General features: G+C 43.3%; 1 protein-coding gene across 1 annotated transcript; it reads right to left on the minus strand.

Annotated features, from left to right (window-relative positions):
* Window positions 1-3,212: 3,212 nt before the first annotated feature.
* Window positions 3,213-17,782, minus strand: LOC311129304 (transcription factor E2F7-like; the record flags this gene model as incomplete). The annotated part of the gene is made up of 12 exons (XM_084161584.1): window positions 3,213-3,368; window positions 4,327-4,709; window positions 5,156-5,345; window positions 10,169-10,526; window positions 11,665-11,752; window positions 12,006-12,227; window positions 12,621-12,758; window positions 13,156-13,314; window positions 15,099-15,347; window positions 16,292-16,454; window positions 17,087-17,383; window positions 17,690-17,782. The coding sequence occupies 12 exons, from the start codon at window positions 17,780-17,782 to the stop codon at window positions 3,213-3,215; spliced, it is 2,496 nt and encodes an 831-aa protein (XP_084017710.1).
* Window positions 17,783-19,756: the final 1,974 nt, after the last annotated feature.

Genomic DNA, 19,756 nt, shown 5'->3' on the forward strand with positions numbered 1-19,756 from the left:
CCAACTATAGCAGAACACGTCAGTGTGACACAACCATGATCTGCTTGGATATATCCATCAATGGAGAAAGATGACTTCAGAACTGATATTGTATTACATTTTTCATATCAAACACCACAAATATCAATATGGTTATCTGAAGTCTAAACGGAGAGCCTCTTTTTGTTTCATGTTTGGCTAAGGCTGAACAATTCACTCAGTGTTCTCTAATATCAATTATTAATCAAATAATAACCCAGACATGACCGTGTACTCTGTTCTCCTAGTTCAAGAATTGTGTATTTTTGTATGGTTCAGTACCTTCAGGGGGAGAATACTGGTACGTTATACTTAACGGGACGTCGTTGGCTGTAAAATATTGATTTATTAGTGCCTGGCCACTACCAGCCTATGCCGTTAATTCATCTGCAGATGTTTATGATGTCGTAAATACGGACAAGGCCTAAGCTCGAACCGAACCTGTGAGCAGCAACCCATCAGGTTTATTACACCTATAATAAAAATACCGGATAGGATGTGTTTGTCTGACCTCTGATCTCTATTATTAGGACAGCTTTGATTGGATTTAGAGAGGTCGTTGGCCCTGTTTGAATACTGTTAGAATAAGTAACATGATTTAATAGATGACCAATCCAGGCATGTCCATGTCAGGCTAGTGAATACTTCAAGGAAAGGAGGAAGGAAGGATGCATTTTCAAGGACAGAAGTATTCAAACAGAGCCTTTATACGACATGGCAGCATGCCGTTTCTTTATGAGTGATCTACTGCCATCTATTGGTCAGTTCACTCAATGGCAGCCAAGTGCCAGTGCATGATCCACTATATTGTGTATAACAGCCACCTTGGCTAAACATGTTGTAATTTGACAAAACGAAGTGTCATTGCTCAGAGCTAGATGTACAACGCTAGATTTACCTGTGCAAAATCTATTTGTGAGAAATACAACGAGTTGCTCATATCACTTGCATTTTTATCAAGACAACACAAAACGCAGCTCGACATTTTCACTTTTTTATTACAAAGGTTGTGTATGCCTACAGAAAAAAACTGTTTGGCCCATAACATACACAGAGCTAGTAGTAAGCACTGCTAAAAGAACAGTTCAAGTGTTGTAATGTTAGAAAAGGTTTCCTACAAAGCAGCGGACGGGTAACTACAGAAACTAGCAGTACAGTTATTATTTAATGATAAGAAGCAGCATTAAATTAACAAACATTTCAAGGCTTTGAAGTAATGATTAAAAACATATGAATACAATATACAAAAGTAATTACTGGTTTTAAAAAAATCACTACACATCTACAGCAGTGGAGGCTGCTGAGGGGAGGACAGCTCATAATAATGGCTGGAACAGAGCGAATGGAATGACATCAAACATATGGAAACCATGAGTTTGATGCATTTGACACCATTCCACTGATTCCGCTCCAGCCATTACCACGAGCCCGTCCTCCCCAATTAAGGTGCCACCAACCTCCTGTGATCGACAGTTCAAGTAGATGATCAGCACTCTTTGGTGTGATGTAACTTTTCCTCAATTACTCCCCCCCAAAATAATTTCAGACGCCAAACTATAATGCACATATAGTTTAATGCATTAAATACAGTACTTCGATATTTCACTCTAGTCTCCAGTATATACCGCTGGATAACTAAGTAATTCAAGTATCTTGTAACATCATCAAATCATTTCACATTTAGTTTTCACCTTGCATGCGGTGGCGTACGCACATACACATTGACTGAGAGAGCTATGCTGGTATTTGGTATCATCCTTAAAGCACAACTATTGGAAACCTGTAAACCACATTAGTGTTGTAAAAATACATAACCCTTTGGAGTGGCCAGTCTTTGTACCAAAAACCCTGGCAGCCATTTTGTAAAGTTGACTTCTTCAACCCTCTGTCTGGTCAGTAAACAGCTGAAATACAGTCACTCCTTTTGTTATTCTGGTCTCAGAAGTAGGCCTTAATCTCACCAATGTATTGCTGTGACTGCTTAAAGGAAAACTCCACCCCAAAAACGATATTTTGGTATTTGTTTCATTAGTCCATTGTTGACACAGTCCCAAAATGTTTTGCATGTCAGCAATCAAGTTTTCAAGATATGTAACTTTCAAAATACAGAAATCTGGCCCTCATATGATGCTGCGTTTTGCTTAATATGATGCAAAATGCATCATACGTGTCAACAATGGACTAATGAAACAAATACCAAAAGATAGTTTTTGGGTGGAGTTTTCCTTTAAATTAAGAAATAATTTGCTCAGTGAAAACCAGTGGTTTTTAAACCTATCTTAGAACCAGGCCAGTTCCCCGCTAGGAGTGCAACTGAGAGGCCGTAAACGTATCGATATCTCTTCGACATCATGACTTATTATCAACACCAGTTTCTGAAATGTGTCATCATGGGAAACCTTTCAGCTCCCACAGATATCATTCACCTATGATCAACTGTTTTCTCTTTTCCTACGGATACCGTTTTTACTGAATCCCTATGGGACCAGCTAAAGAGAAACTCTCAAATATCAGACGTACATTCTTAAATACTTAGTGCTAAAAGTAGAGTAACATCATCAGAATTGTTACTCAACAGTCCCAATACTCAACATATATATTAGCTAATATATAAATAACGTTGGGATACAATAAAGTGATGTGTGGAGGGATTACCAAGGTAGCTCAATCGTTCTAAAATATGAGTGGTACCTAACTCCCACCACAGGAGGGCACTAAAACAAAAGAAGACGACAACACTGCTTCACTGAGTCCTCTGATTGTTATCTGTGTTCCACAGTCCAATCATGAGGCGCTCCAGGGTGAAGTTTCCCCTAGGCACAGATCTAGGATCAGCTCCCCCTCCCCCAATCCTAACCCTAACCATTAGAGGGGAAAATGCAAACTGACCCAAGATCAGAGTCTAGTGGCAACTTCACCCTACATGATGATGAGGCACTTAAAGGAGGTATCGTATAGACTAGCATTCATTCACTAGTAATAAGGCGAAGCACCAGTGGTATGAAACCAACACAGTTAGGTCATACAGAAAAGCGACCACCTGAGAGTCAGTGCGTCGGGAGTAAAGCCCAAGCTAGCGCGGTCAGCATCACGTTTAGCCGGAGAGAGCAACATTTATTCATTCCACTTGGGCCACTAGGCAGCCCTTTAGGTTATAACTAACAGCCACGCCCACTTTAAAGGTCCCCAGACTTCTAATTGGTTGGTAGGTGGCCGATGTCCAGCCTCCTCTGGGCGGAGCCTCGTCGGCGGGCTACGGGGGTTGTGGTGGCCGTTCCCAGGGTCCCCGGCGTCTGGAAGAAGGCCTTGGAGCCTCCGCCGGCTGCCGCCTCCTTGGGAGTCTGTGGTGTCTGTGGAGGAAAGAGACGAGAGAGTGAGGCGCTGAAACCACACAGTTTAAGGAGAGCTGCATCTGCAGAGCGTCTCACTCCAGAAAAATTATCAACCCTGGCAGTCGAGTATCACTGTGACAGTATTCCATCCCCCCTCACCCCCTTTTCCAAATACCAGCCTTATAAAATATCACTCAATTTAATTCTAAGTAACACAAAGTTTTCCAGCGAAGGATACATTTCAGCTTGAACGGGGGCACTGCGAAACATAGCTATGCATTTCTAAGCAGAGCAATCGAACAACCTCAATTTGGAAACGGACCACTTGTATACAGACTTCATTTCATCAATGTTAGGAGAGGGGGCGCATAGCAGGAGTGGGAGACAGTGTACATGGCTGATAAAAAATTTTTTTTTACGGATGTACACGTTGGCTCGTCCCATCATTAATAATGTCCCTTCATTTGGCGCCGAAGGTCTAACGAGGGAGGCTGTGTCCCAAATGGCACCCTATTCCCTACATAGTGCACTACTTTTGACAAAAGTCCTATGGGCTCTGGTCAAAAGTAGTGAATTATAGCTATAGGGAATAGAGTGCCATTTGGACGCAGCCGAAGTCTGAGAATTGTCCTCTCGAGGCACAGAGAGACATCATCAGAGCTATGCTGGGGAGCATTAATTGTCTTTTAATGGCCTAAAGATTAATCAACACTACCGAGGTGAAAAAAGCAACATTTCGTTTAGGGGATAATCTTTGAAAGCAAACAAAAGCTGAACTGCTGTGGAGTAGTTAAACATGATAAACTGAGTCAAGTTAGACGGTGGCATTTCCAGAGTGTCTGTCTGCTACCCAAAAGGTCATACATCATGTGACTGGATTTTAAAAAGTACCCAATTTACCAACTGCTTTCCAAATACAATCTGATCCATGTAAAGTGGTTAAGGCACTGTCTGTCTTCCTGTCTGTCTGTCTGACCTGTGTCTCTGTCTGGATGAAGGTCAGAGGCGGCCTGGGCTCCAAGGGAGAATGTGGAGGTATGGGCCCCGACCCGAACAGCCGGTGCTGCTCTGGACTGGAGAGGGCCGGCGCCACTGCCAATCCACTGAACTCTGGGGCTCTGGCCACAGCATAGGGTCCGGCGGCTCCCATCACGAAGCAGGCGGGGGACATCATGGCGGACATGTTGAAATTGAGGTTGGCATGGGCATCGCCCCCGTTGGCCATGAGTGGGTAGGGGGAGAGGGTGGAGGAGGACACGAGGACGTAGGGCAGGGTCAGAGTGGGCATGGTGCCAGCAGGTAGAGTCAGGCCGTCTGGCGTCTGACCAGCAGAGAGGAGGAAGTTGAGACTGTTGAGACCTGGAGGGGAGAGGGGAGTGAGGACGAGTCATCTGTGAAAAAATGGCACCCTATTCCCTATTTAGTGCACTACTTTTGACCAGCGCCCTATGGAGCCATGAGGAGGGGGAGGATACATCGCTTCAACCAACAGGAGACGAGGTACAGCCCAAAATTACAACCACATCTAGAAAAATAGGTGTGGAAGACTACAAATCCCTACATGGGACTGAGGTCACTACGTTAAGGACACTGCTCCTAAGTAGACCTTACGCATCTATCAACACTATCTGTACAGTCCAATATCCATACTGGTAGAGTCTAAGGTCATGTTGTAGACAAGCAAACTAAAAGAATGACGCTTGTGTGGATAATGAGATACACATGGAATGTAGATTTTTGCTTTGTAACTGAGCAACACTGCAACACTGACTGACTGGTAGCGAGTTGTTTTTAACATAGCATACCTGCAGAGTTAGGCACATAGAGGTAGTGTGAAGGCTGGACCTGGTTGTTGGGGGGGCTGTGTCTGCCCACCTCCCCGTCTCTGATGTCCCTCAATGAGGCCTCTTCCCTGGCTAGCCCCCCTGGTTGGCCTGGGGAGCTGGTCCTTGGGCTGGTGGTCATCTGCAAGCTGTTCCCCTCCACACTCTTCCTCTAGGAAAATAAAAACAAGAGACATGTTAAGAGGAGTAGGGTGAAGTTGCCCCTAGACGCTGATCTTGGGTCAGTTTTGCATTTTACCCACTAATTGTTAAGGTTAGGATTTGGGGAGGGGAAACTGATCCTAGAAATGTACATACACTCTTAGAAAAAAGGGTTCCAAAAGGGTTCTTTGGCTGTCCCCATAGGAGAACCCTTTTTTGTTCAAGGTAGAACCCTTTTGGGTTCCATGTAGAACCCTCTGTACGGGGACAGCCGAAGAACTCTTTAAGGTTCTAGATGGCACCTTTTTTTTTTCTAAGAGTGTAGGGGAAACTTCACCCCGGAATCAGATGCGTGTGAAAAGGAAGATACCCTCCTGTATGGGCTGGTAAGAGACTGAGAGTTAAATAAAACACAATGCCTTGAGGATTCAGTGTTCATGCCAGCCATATTCTTCAGTTTTCAATGTGACCCTCCCACAGCCCAATGCTGCAGCGCTCCCTGGTGCATCCCAGAAATAATTTACGATGAGCTTTGATCACATTTCCCTCTCAAATAATGATCAAAATTAAAACGAATGAAATTGCATGGCTCATTTACCAAAATCATAGCTCTGTTTTGCTAATTGTTCAAGCACAAGTAATGTGAAATGCTTACTCTGCAGAATATTTTGTGACTTTGGTTTAGGTAAATTTACTAGACCACTGGTAGGTAAGACTGTGTATTTCAGCACACCTCACATTACTTTTCTAGCTCCTCAATTTTAATGGAAGTGAGAGGGTAAGATTAATAGTGTGGAGTTTTGTACAATAAAAAATATCCCATACATCCCCAAAATGATAATGCCATTGTGTTTCATTACAATTTGGAATAATTGTATCCTAATCAGTGAGCATGCAGTGATTCATATTTTAATTTAATACTCTGCTTTCGGGAATCATTAACAAGATTTTCTGAATTTTCTAAATTAAATCAGAGAATGTATGATGATGATGAAATATACTGAAATAATGTTGTCCTCTACTACTTCAATGTCTTCATATCATCATAATGTCCTCTACTACTTCAATGTCTTCATATCATCATAATGTCCTCTACTACTTCAATGTCTTCATATCTTCATAATGTCCTCTACTACTTCAATGTCTTCATATCATCATAATGTCCTCTACTACTTCAATGTCTTCATATCATCATAATGTCTTTACAATGTCTTCATATCACCATAATGACCTTTACAATGTCTTCATATCATCATAATGTCCTCTACTACTTCAGTCTTCATATCATACATATCATCATAATGTCCTTTACAATGTCTTCATATCATCATAATGCCCTCTACTACTTCAATGTCTTCATATCATCATAATGTCCTCTACTACTTCAATGTCTTCATATCATCATAATGTCCTTTACAATGTCTTCATATCACCATAATGTCCTTTACAATGTCTTCATATCACCATAATGTCCTTTACAATGTCTTCATATCATCATAATGTCCTTTACTATGTCTTCATATCACCATAATGTCCTTTACAATGTCTTCATATCACCATAATGTCCTTTACAATGTCTTCATATCATCATAATGTCCTTTACTATGTCTTCATATCATCATAATGTCCTTTACAATGTCTTCATATCAATGTCCTCTACTGCTTCAATGTCTTCATATCACAATAATGTCCTTTACAATGTCTTCATATCACAAACAATAATGTCCTTTACAATGTCTTCATATCCTCATAATGTCCTCTACTACTTCAATGTCTTCATATCATCATAATGTCCTCTACTACTTCAATGTCTTCATATCATCATAATGTCCTTTACAATGTCTTCATATCACCATAATGTCCTTTACAATGTCTTCATATCACCATAATGTCCTTTACAATGTCTTCATATCATCATAATGTCCTTTACTATGTCTTCATATCACCATAATGTCCTTTACAATGTCTTCATATCACCATAATGTCCTTTACAATGTCTTCATATCATCATAATGTCCTTTACTATGTCTTCATATCATCATAATGTCCTTTACAATGTCTTCATATCAATGTCCTCTACTGCTTCAATGTCTTCATATCACAATAATGTCCTTTACAATGTCTTCATATCACAAACAATAATGTCCTTTACAATGTCTTCATATCCTCATAATGTCCTCTACTACTTCAATGTCTTCATATCATCATAATGTCCTCTACTACTTCAATGTCTTCATATCATCATAATTTTACATTTACATTACATTTTAGTCATTTAGCAGACGCTCTTATCCAGAGCGATTTAGTTAGTGAGTGCATACATTTTTCATACTGGCCCCCCGTGGGAATTGAACCCACAACCCTGGCGTTGCAAGCGCCATGCTCTACCAACTGAGCTATAATGTCCTTTACAATGTCTTCATATCATCATAATGACCTCTACTACTTCAGTGTCTTCATATCACAATAATGTCCTTTACAATGTCTTCATATCATCATAATGTCCTCTACTACTTCAATGTCTTCATATCATCATAATGTCCTCTACTACTTCAATGTCTTCATATCATCATAATGTCCTCTACTACTTCAATGTCTTCATATCATCATAATGTCCTCTACTACTTCAATGTCTTCATATTTACATTTTAGTCATTTAGCAGATGCTCTTATCCAGAGCGGCTTACAGTTAGTGAGTGCATACATTTTCATACTGGCCCCCCGTGGGAAACGAACCCACAACCCTGCCGTTGCAAGCACCATGCTCTACCAACTGAGCTACAGGGGACATATCATCATAATGTCCTCTACTACTTCAATGTCTTCATATCATCATAATGACCTTTACAATGTCTTCATATCACCATAATGTCCTTTACCATGTCTTCATATCATCATAATGTCCTTTACAATGTCTTCATATCATCATAATGTCCTTTACAATGTCTTCATATCATCATAATGTCCTCTACTACTTCAATGTCTTCATATCATCATAATGTCTTTACAATGTCTTCATATCACCATAATGACCTTTACAATGTCTTCATATCATCATAATGTCCTTTACAATGTCTTCATATCATCATAATGTCCTCTACTACTTCAATGTCTTCATATCATCATAATGACCTTTACAATGTCTTCATATCATCATAATGTCCTCTACTACTTCAATGTCTTCATATCATCATAATGTCTTTACAATGTCTTCATATCACCATAATGACCTTTACAATGTCTTCATATCATCATAATGACCTCAACTACTTCAATTTCTTCATACCATCATCGGAAGCTCTCGATTCCCTAATCAATCAGTATAATGTTGCTAAGCAACTTTGGAGGAAACCTCTTTTCATTATGATAAGATCGCTAAACATAAACAGCACATTCTTCTGAGTGTCTTTCACCTTCACATGTACTGAACCTCAGAAAATCATGGGCTGCCTTTCAAATGGCACTCTATTCCCTACATAGTGCACTACTTTTGGTCAGGGCCCATAGGGAACAAGGTGCCATTTGGGACATACCCGTGGAGGAAAATGAAACTCCCTCCTTGGAGAAAACATTCCTGTACGTAAAACAAACCATTTGGGGATTACACTGGTCTGACTCCCCCCTACGAGATCAGGACCCAGTCCCAAATGGCACCCTATTCCCTACATAGTGCACTACCCTATGGATCCTGGTCAAAAGTAGTGCACTATATAGTAAATCGGGTGCCATATAGGAAGCAACCCAGATACTTCCAGTACACACGTTGAATGAAAGCAACAAAGAACTAAGTTATGCACTGTAACTGTGCAACTGTGATCTTTAGTCGGTCTAATTGGAGTGTCCAGACAGACAGGCAGTTGTGTGTGTGTGAGAATTCCCAGCAGTAGTATCAGTGTGTGAGTCACTCTTATAAATAACAAAAGGGCATCATTGGGAAGCTCATTATTGACAATGCATAAAGAGTGTACTGGTCACCTTGGAAACCAACCAGTGTTATGAAGACTGAGGGCTCTGTTCAATCAGATCTGCTTTAGCCGACATCCGCATAGAGGGTGTTTTGGTGGTGTCAGAGGTGGAACTGCATTAGCGCTGTCAAATCCACAAGCAGCTCACGTCATTATACCTAAAGCGGACATTGCTATTGGCAATCTGAGCATCAGTATTTCAATATAGCCTACACTTTCTCGTTCTGAACTTTAACGCGAGTGGGACGGGTGTGGCTTCATGACAATGATCAAGAGCAGCTTCTCACCGATCTGACAGCTCCAACGCAGTTCCACCTCTGACACTGCCAAAACATCCGCTATGCGGGTGTCAGCTATCGCTGGTTAACGTTAGATATTACTGCACTGTCGGAGCTGGAAGCACAAGCATTTCGCTACACCCGCAATAACATCTGCTAAACACGTGTATGTGACAAATCAAATTTGATCTGACTGAATCTACGCCTCAGACGTTACAGTAAGAAGCATCGCTGTCCCTGACCTGTCTTGTTGGTTGTCAAATCACCACGCTTCTAATTAAAGGGGAAGTTTAGTTTTTCATTACTTTCAGGGTGAGGAACCCTCTAACATTAAGTAGTAAAACACTGAACTTCCCCTTTAAATCAGGATCATACATTATTGTGATTGGTCTAGCAGGAGTAGGATGAAGTGGTCACTAGACACTGATCTACAGTGACCTAAGGTCAAAATTGCAGTTGGGAGGAGTAATCTGATCCTAGGTACAGTGTGTACATATGGCCAACGACTACCTGAAGCTTGTAAGGCTTATGGTGAATCTATCAGAGATCCACAGTACATCTGTGGATTTCACTTTCCCCCACAAACTCACCTCTTCAGACAGCTCAGGCGACTCCCTCGTGTCTTTTTTCGCCCTCTTCTCCTCCTCCGCTCCTTCATCCCTCTTCCTCTTCCCCAGGATGCCCTCTCCGGACCCTGACGACCTTTGAACTTCCGTGGTCAAGCGGTTAAGCCCCTCCTGCGCCGGCGGACCTCCGTACAGCATGATCACCGAGGCCTGGGACAGGCTGGGTAGAAAGGCCATGTGGTGGGGATGGGGGGACAGGGGTCCCACGTATGGACCCTCTGGGTGGATGGGCACGGCCAGGGGGGATAGGCCCGGGGAACAGAGCAGGGAGCTGCCGTCACTGTGGGTGGGGCTCCGATGTCCGCCGCTGGGGTGGGAGGCACTGCAAAGACAGAGAGGAACCAACTTAGACATCAGTTTCTGTCATTCTCTTCAGGCAAATGCTCTGTAACAGGGCTGTCAAATTCCATTTCTGGAGGGGCCGAGTGTCTGCGGGTTTTCGCTCCAATTAAGGTTATTCATTAGTTAGGAACTCTCTAGGTCTAAATCGGACATGGTCCTTTATGAATTGAGTTTGACAACCCTGCATTATACTGTTTATAAAAACAAAATGGCACATTAGAATGTAGCAACATAAAGTAGTAAAATCCTTAAATGCTCTTTTTGTCAGAAACACAAAACAATGTGGTGACTGTGCATTAGTCAGTGTTTGGAACCAGCAACCTTTACTCGACTCCTCCCCTCCTCCATCCCCACTCCAAAAACACTTAGAGCAGCAACAGCCTTGAGACGGCTGTGGCTTGGCCACCGGTGAAATAGCCACCACATCCCTAGTAGAAATGGTCAGAAACCGAGAGAACCAGGAGAAACTGCAGCCAACTCATGTAAAACATGTCAAACCCAGCCTAAAGCTTGACGTGGGAGCCAACGCCAACAAACAAGGGTAAGAGTAAAAATTCAAAGCGAAACATTACAAAAACCACCTTTTATAAATTAAATGAACTGTGAAGACGAGGACCAATAACAGTTTGCGGAGAGTTTCAGCCGACCTATTAAAAACTCCAAGCCGGAGCCTCTGGGGCTGGTCATTTGCACGCATCACTTCCTCTAAGGGCCCAGTTTCCTGTTCCTGAGCTCCAACTAAATCACTGCATAGGTTACGTCTCAAATGGCACCCTATTCCCTATGTAGTGCACTACTTTTGACCTATTAGTGCACTATTAGGAGATAGGGTGCCATTTGGGACACATCCATTCATTTTATTCACATGGCAGCCCTGTTGTATGTCTGTTGTATACCAATGGGCCTTACGCGCCATTACATTCAACCAACAAGCTAGTCCTTGGCAACAGGTTGGCCATCAGTGTAATAGATCATGAAATGTAACACATAAGTCATGGATTGTTTGCAGTAAATCTAAAGTTAGTACTATTGGATGGCGTGATCAGGAACAGGATTCATAGCCACCTGGGATGTTTGGTGTGTGAGGGTGAGCCTCCTTCCGTGTGTGTTCTACTTACCCTGTAACAGTGGTTCCAAACCTCAGCCGGCACACGGCGCTGCTGCTCACACACTTTCTGGAATAGTCCACTGGCTGGGGAAGCAGACCTGGACAGAACCGAAGGAGACGTGAGATACTCAATTACATTTACAGGTATTACTTTATTTGGATACCCAAATAGATGGTTTGTAGATGTTCAACTAACTACCCACTTGCCCTAACCTTATCCTAAGTCTTAACTCTAACAGTAACCCTAACATATCAACAGATTAGTAGTGGATTGTTGGTTGATGGTTGACAGCACCATGCTATAACCCACTTAACCATTTGTGATGTGAGCGGTCTGTCCTGACTCCTTACCTGTGACCTCTCTGCGTGGGCTGCTGGGGGCCGAGTTGACGAGGCGTTGGCTGGCCACGGAGGTGGGCACCACGCTGAAGGAGGCGTGGCGTGCCAGCTTCTGTTTCCTGCCGCCTGGAAGAGCAATGGCCTCCACAGCCTCCGAGTCCTCTGTTGAAAAACATTTGAGTGGCCAGTGAGTTCTGTGTGGTAGTAGGAGTAGGGTGAAGTTGCCCCTAGACGCTGATCTTGGGTCAGTTTAGCATTTCCCCCACTAATGGTTAAGGTTAGGGTTGGGGAGGGGAAGCTGATCCTAGATCTGTACCTAGGGGAAATTCATCCCAGAGCGTGTTAGTCTTGGTCAATAGACAAGTTTATGATTAGTTTTTAGTAGTGAAGACAGTTCCATTATAAATGTATAATGCATTTATATCCATTTACTGAAATATTGGTTAATAGATAGTCTCTCTATGAAGCACTGAGCTAATGCCCATCTGAACCAATATGGGAGTGATGTTATTTGTTTTACCACCGAGGACCACTTTGGAAAGTGTTTTAATGAATGCTTTTAAGTGCTATCCTCTGGGTATCCACATCTTGTTGTATTATTCACTACCCAAATCATTTCAATCTTACCATGGCTGGTGTGGAAGTCTGCCGGGCCGATCCATTTGAAGGCAGGCTTCCTCCCCCTCTCCTCCCGGACGTGGACCTTCTTGATCAATCCCAGACTCGTCAGGACGTTGGCGATGTCATAAAGCCGCCGCACCTTAGCTGAAGACAGATTAGAATCAGAGTTATCATTTAGATCTATCACCACAGTAAAAAGGCCAATTGGAGGGATGTCTGGGGGTATCTGAGGTGTACAGTGAAGTTGCCCCTAGACGCTGATCTTGGGTCAGTTTTCCATCTTCCCCACTAATGGTTAAGGTTAGGATTAGGGGAGGGGAAGCTGATCCTAGACCTATACTAGGGGAAAGTTCAACCCGCAGCTATTTGGTGGCTGGGTTGTGATCATTCGGCCCCAAAGGGAAGAAACTGACTGAAACAGGCAGGGACGACCTGGACTTGCTATTGTGTCAGAGGCTCTTTGACTACACGCCAAAATCCTCAAGATCCCTTTGGGCTCTGGTCAAAAGTCGTGCACTTTATAGGGTAATAGGATGCTTACTTTTGTACTTGCTGTGGCTGGCAGGGTCCTGGCTTTCCTCGATGAGGATCTTGGCGGCCACGTCCAGAGTGACCGTCTGGGTCCTGGACACCAGGAAGAGCATGACAAACTTCTGACTCATGATGCGTAGGGACTTGTCTTTCCTCGTGCTGGCGGCCGCTGCAAACAGACAAGCAGAACAAAGTTAAAGGGAGTACTGGGTCCTATTCACTGAGTGGCAAATGGAAGAAAATAGACTGAAACATGGAGGGAACTACCGGAACCTGTCCAATAAGAAATGCTTGTTTTCGCTTTCCACTGCAAAACATTTTGCGATGGTGTGCACTAATGAATAGGACGGTGCAGTGGTTTGTATGGTCTAGTGCTTAGTGCTGCCGACAGCATAGCTACATACCGGCGTCAGCATGGGTTTGAATCCGACCTACAGCATGTCACACGCTCCTCCTATAATAATAATAGTACAACTTTATTGTACATGTTACAGAGAACAACGGGAATTTGATTCAAGACCTGAGTTACCTGTCAAACAGGTTGTCTTGTCAAACAGGACCACAATACGAACCACAACATTCCTTATTCAGTGAGAGAGAGTGACTCTCCCCTCCTCTCCCTGAGGGTGACACCAACGGGACACGTTATGACGGGAGGTGGCAGGCCTAGTGTTCTGCAGGGGGGGACGCCAGATCCATGGCAACCACTGCCTCTAGGGAACCGTAGCTTTGGACTGTTGTTAGCTAGCTACATGCAGCTACCTAATTAGCCTTGTCGAAACACACAGCTAACCGCAAACACAACCACAGTAACAGTCATAATTACAGTAACCACGTCAACATTACAGTAATGAATAATTGCCTCCACCGCGACAGTTTGACTTTCTGACAAGATAATGAATTTTCTCATAAACACAAATGAAATAACTGTCAGTTAGACTCGACAATGTCATTCGGCAGCGAACACAGAGAGCAAAACACATTGAGTCAACAGCAGTGGTTGGTACACCGTCATTATTTCTTAGTGGCAGGAAGCCCTGACGCAAATCAGCAGCCAGATGTTTTTTCTTCATTACTGAGTGCTTCAAGAGGTAATGTGTTCCAACACAGCACCCAGTACTGAAATAATACACACGGTTCTAAATTAACGCTAGTTCATTAGCCTTTAAGCCCAAGTCAATGAAAGCATTCCTCATCGTCATGGAGACGGGAGTGGCGGCCTCAAGGTTTATCAAGGCTGATGGGATTCTTAGCATTAATGTTTGTTTCTTTGTAATGACAATGCGCTCCTCGTCAATGTGATGGATCACTGATACAACTGGGAGATGACAGCAGAGGAATGGCGACTGAGCTTTTGTTGTGGCACATATTAACTAGTAATCTCCAAACACCCGTTGAAGTTAATTAACCAGACTGTTTGACTAATAACGACACAGGGTATAAGTGATCCATTACCTGTTGTGAAAAGCTCCGGGGTGAACTTTTCCCCCAATCCTAACCTTAACCATTAGTGTGGAAAATGTAACACTGACCCAAGATCAGCGTCAAGGGGCAACTTCACCCTACTCCTGTCACGGAGACGGTTGACCAGAATGCATTGCGGTCTAGAAAGTAGCTTGTTACAGTTCACCTAACCTTCAGTAGTCGGATTTCCTGTATTTAGACAGAAAATAGGACAAAATAATTTTGTAAAACACACACACACACCCGGCACATCCAAATGAATCCAAACTTGAGATACACACAGAGCATGAACGCATGCCAAATCTCTCATTGACATACATGCATAATTGACACCAAACTTCTAGCTTCACTCACAGATCCCAAATTATAATTCAACCCTGTGTCCATCAGCCGCCCCTGATCTAGCGATCGCAGATTGTCCCTTTAGGAAAATGTAAAACTATACCAAGGTCAGCATCTAGGGGCAACCTCCCCCTACTCTGCTCTCACCACAGCTGGAGTCTGCTTCACCTCCCTCCTCTGGGGTGTGTGTGGTGGCTCCCTCTCTGTGACCGCCCTCCCCGGCCTGCTCCATGTGCAGGTGGTAGCGCTGCTGCCTGCCCATCCCCTGCAGCTCGGCCAGGGTGGACCCCAGATGCCGGCGCCCGTACCACACGTATTGGTTCTTAGCCACGCGCCCCACGATCATCAGAGACTCCAGGACGTTTACGATGTCGTAGATCCGCCGCCGCTCCACTCCTAAAGACAGACACACACCAGGGACAGGTCAGACTGGGGTTAGCAACATGACTTCACTGTTACGTTATGTGAGCTGGTTATATTGCAAAGCTATAACTAAGGTACCACATTGTTTCACAAGAGGATTTCATGACGCAGTAGATCATGTTTTGCTGCATCTTAACTTTCCTCATAGTCTCAGACATGGCTTGGTTTATACTACAGCCTGCTATTCTGGAAGTTACAGTGGTTTATACTACAGCCTGCTATTCTGGAAGTTACAGTGGTTTATACTACAGCCTGCTATTCTGGAAGTTACAGTGGTTTATACTACAGCCTGCTATTCTGGAAGTTACAGTGGTTTATACTACAGCCTGCTATTCTGGAAGGTACAGTGGTTTATACTACAGCCTGCTATTCTGGAAGTTACAGTGGTTTATACTACAGCCTGCTATTCTGGAAGGTACAGTGGTTTATACTACAGCCTGGTGCTATTCTGGACAGTACAGTAGGATACGAGGGCTCTGCATGAAGGTATCCATAGCAACCGTCTCCAAAATCCAATAATGCATAAAACTTCACATAGCTCATAAAACGGATATTACATTAGCTGTTTCCATTATGGTCTTCCTTTCTGTGCGGTTACCAATTATGGCAGCCTCCCTGGGCTGGGTCGTGTTCATTAGTCATCAAACGGAAGAAAACGGGTCATTTGTATCTCAGTTGGGAGAGCATGGCACGTTTGTAACGCAAGGGTAGTGGGTTCGATTTCCGGGACCACCCATATCCAAAATGTATGCACGCATGACCGTAAGTCGCTTCGGATAAAAGCGTCTGCTAAATGGCATTTATTATTTAACGAACTGAAACAGGGAGGGACCGTTGAAACATTTTGCATTGCTTGCCCTAATGAACATGACCCAGGTGTAGCTGTAATCTCCCTCTCTGGTTTCATTGTCTCTTACCCAGGCTGGTAGACACCTCGTCCAATGAGATGCTGATGGTGTCAGAGGTTGGATAGTCCGGATACAGGGCCAGGAACTTCTGGCACAGCAGACCCAGGCTCTTCTGCTTCCTGCTGGGCTTTGTCTCCCCTCCCTCTTCCTCCTCCTCGTCCACCACATCAAACTGATCAGAGAGACAAAGCATTGGCAAGAAATGTATTGAGTCAAGAATTGTAAACATTTACCACAGCATTATACTTTTAAGATTTCAGCATCTACAAATCTATTAGTTGGAAGATGATAATCAAATCCAACAGTATGATGATAATGTAGGGCGGCAGGTAGCTTAGTGGGTAAGAGCGTTGTGCCAGTAACCGAAAGGTCGCTGGTTCTAATCCCCGAGCCGACTAGGTGAAAAATCTGTCGATGTGCCCTTAAGCAAGGCACTTAACCCTAATTGCTCCTGTAAGTCGCTCTGGATAAGAGCGTCTGCTAAATGACTAAAATGTAATGTAATGTCACTGTATTCGGGATAACATATCCTACCAGCACAGTTTCTGGCATAACCTTTGCTAATCTCAATCCATACAAACTACCCATAACACAATACCAAATGATCGCCCAAAGGCGGCCATCACCATCAATTCAGTATAGGGGGTCAGTGGCAGTGTCCCAAATGATCTCCTATTCCCTATACAGGGTACTACTATTTTCTTCTTCTTTACTTTTAGCCCTATGGGCCCTGGTTAAAAGTGGTGCACTATAAAGGGAACAGGGTGCCATTTGGGACGCAGAGAGTGAGTGGTCAAAGGGTACCTGGCACGTGCCATCCACCTCGACATCCTCCAATGCTCTCTCATTCTCAATGGGCCTAAACAGCACCTTCTTCATCTCTCTGTCGCGGATGTCAGGGCTGGCAGCACTGATGAGCATCCTGAGGTTGGCCGTGGGGGTCCAGGGGTCCGCGTGGGGGGGTGCCCCCCGCTCAGAAGGCTTAACAGGGGTGCCGTGGAGGTGTTCCGGGGTGGGAGCCTTACTGCCATACAGCAGCATGGTGGCCGTGGTGTCCATCTTGTGAGGGGTGGTTCTTCTTCGCTCCACACATCTGTTCTCCTGTGAAGGATCACGATGTTATGAACTTTGATTAAGTGGGGTGGAGTGATATTAAATGTGGTGCATTTGTAGGCGGATCTACTTACTATAAGTATTGTAATAACGTAAGCATAACTATCTAAATCATGTGAGAAAGATAATCTTATTTCAAGACACTCCAGGCATGTCATATAATTTTGCTACAAATTCATGAAAAGAGGAATTGACTCTGAAGATTGTTTCTGAGTGTGTCTCTTCAATAAGGAATAATATGGATATAAATAATAAGGAATTGAAGGGTTCATTTGATTTTGAATCAAAACATACCTTCTGATCATTTCTGCCTCCAACATCCTCTATGTCTGCTTTGCTCTTCTTTGGGCTTATGAGATCTCTCAAAGATAGACATTCAACTTCCATCTGAAAAACAATCAGCCATATCATTTTAATTTGTCTCTGAACTGTGCAGAAAGGTCGTTATTTAGTTTCATACAGTCATATTTCAGTCACTACTTTGCTATAGCCAAATGCAGCAAATAGATCGATCTATTACAGGGCCATAAGATATCAGTGGTCAGACGATTTTGGCGCAAAGACCTTAGCCCACCTAACGTTAGCTGATGACCCTAGCTATCTATCTAACAAGTTAGCTATCTGCTATTACATCTAATTCTGACACGTTCAATACTGAATATTGCTACGGTAAAAGCCCTGATGGCAAGATGAATACACAATAAATAGCTAAATGTTAGCTATAGTAAACAATGGAAAAACTTTGCAAAAAAAGGACGGAATCTTGGGAAGTATTTTCTTGGGGCAAATTGAGTATTAATACTGATCCATTCAACATGGGACACTTAGCTAGCTACAAGCTACCAGGTTGCAAGACAAAAAGTAGATATACTGTTAATCAATAAACCAAAAATATTTGACTACATATATATCTAGCTACCGAGCTACATTCTTTACCTGCTGGCTGGCATCTACTGTAGCTAGGCTAGCTAGTGATTCATATTTACTCACCTTCTTCCGCGTTTCCTACGTAATGTACGAAGATAAAGATATCAATACCAATGTACAGTATCTCCAATTGCACAGACTTATTGTTGGTACGTTGTTTATTCAAATCAACATAATTTTAATTTCTGAAATAAGCGGCCTTCTTCAAATATCCAGCTTTAAAGCTTCTCCTGTCCTGCTAATGTTACTTGTTTTGGAATTGCATTACTGAACAGGAACAGCTACAACCAAAAACACCCGCTAAAACTTTTTTTCTGGCGCTCTCATGCGTTTCACACAGTCGAGCCAATCAGCATCTAGATGTTGTGACGCGTAATATTGATTCATCCAATAGGCAAGAGGCAATAACCACGCCTCCAGAGATTTCTTGGCGGGGCACTAGGCGCGGTCTTGACTGGGAGTCGGGCTGTTCAGTTTGACTGCTGCTGTTCATGGTGTTTGAGTGGCATAGCCGCGCACCTAGAAACCCTATTAATAACCCTAATCACAGAGTCTTTGTTGCTGCATGTATAGACCACGGACCCACTGCGGTTCCATCTAATTAGCTTGCGTGGCTCAGGGAAACAGATGGGACAGGAGTGGGTGGCGCTCATTCTACCTATGACACCGCGCAAAAAGTTGTAATGTGAGGAGCCCAATACCCAGGGTCCCGCCCTCAGGCTTTCCCAGTCCCTCGAGTTGTCCAGGTTATCACATAATCCCCGCCCAATATTTCAAACCGGTTTACTTTGAAAAATGTAGGTTTACAGAAATAATATATAATTCATATTCTTGATTTATTTGCAAAAAACGAAAAAAAAAGCAGATACATGGGATCAAATATTGCATATTTCATGTATTAGCAATTATTGAATTGTAAATGTATACAATGCAAAATTAGCAATGCAGATCAATAGGCTATTGATTGGTCCTGGTAGCCTATGCTATATCTCTGCTTTCAGAGAGATAGCATCTTCCCATCTTCCCAAAGCACCTGAATCTTCCCAAAGCACCTGAAACCCTACCTCTTGAAAGAGAATCTTAAATAATCCTCCTCACCTCGTTTGTCTACTGGCAACAAGAGGCATTGCCCACCTCCTTGGGTAGAGATAATTCAGAGGCTCATAAATGTTATCCACTAAATGTCACATCAGAGTTCCCCTCTGCACCAATGTTAGAAGCCACAAATTGTTCTTGCATCTTTGATATGTTCTAAAATAACGTTCAGATTGAACTCCAAAAGCATTAACTCTGGTCAGTCACATTATGTTTGGCACTGTGGAATAGTGAGCAGTTGCACTTACGGCTGCGTCAAGCCTCCCACTCTAATTGCCTCAGAATGCCACCCTGACATTTTCCTAACAGGTCCCTGGGAATTGTGGGAAATCAATGTGT

The sequence above is a fragment of the Coregonus lavaretus genome (genome assembly GCF_964263955.1).
Source record: "Coregonus lavaretus genome assembly, chromosome: 5".
Taxonomy (NCBI): domain Eukaryota; kingdom Metazoa; phylum Chordata; class Actinopteri; order Salmoniformes; family Salmonidae; genus Coregonus; species Coregonus lavaretus.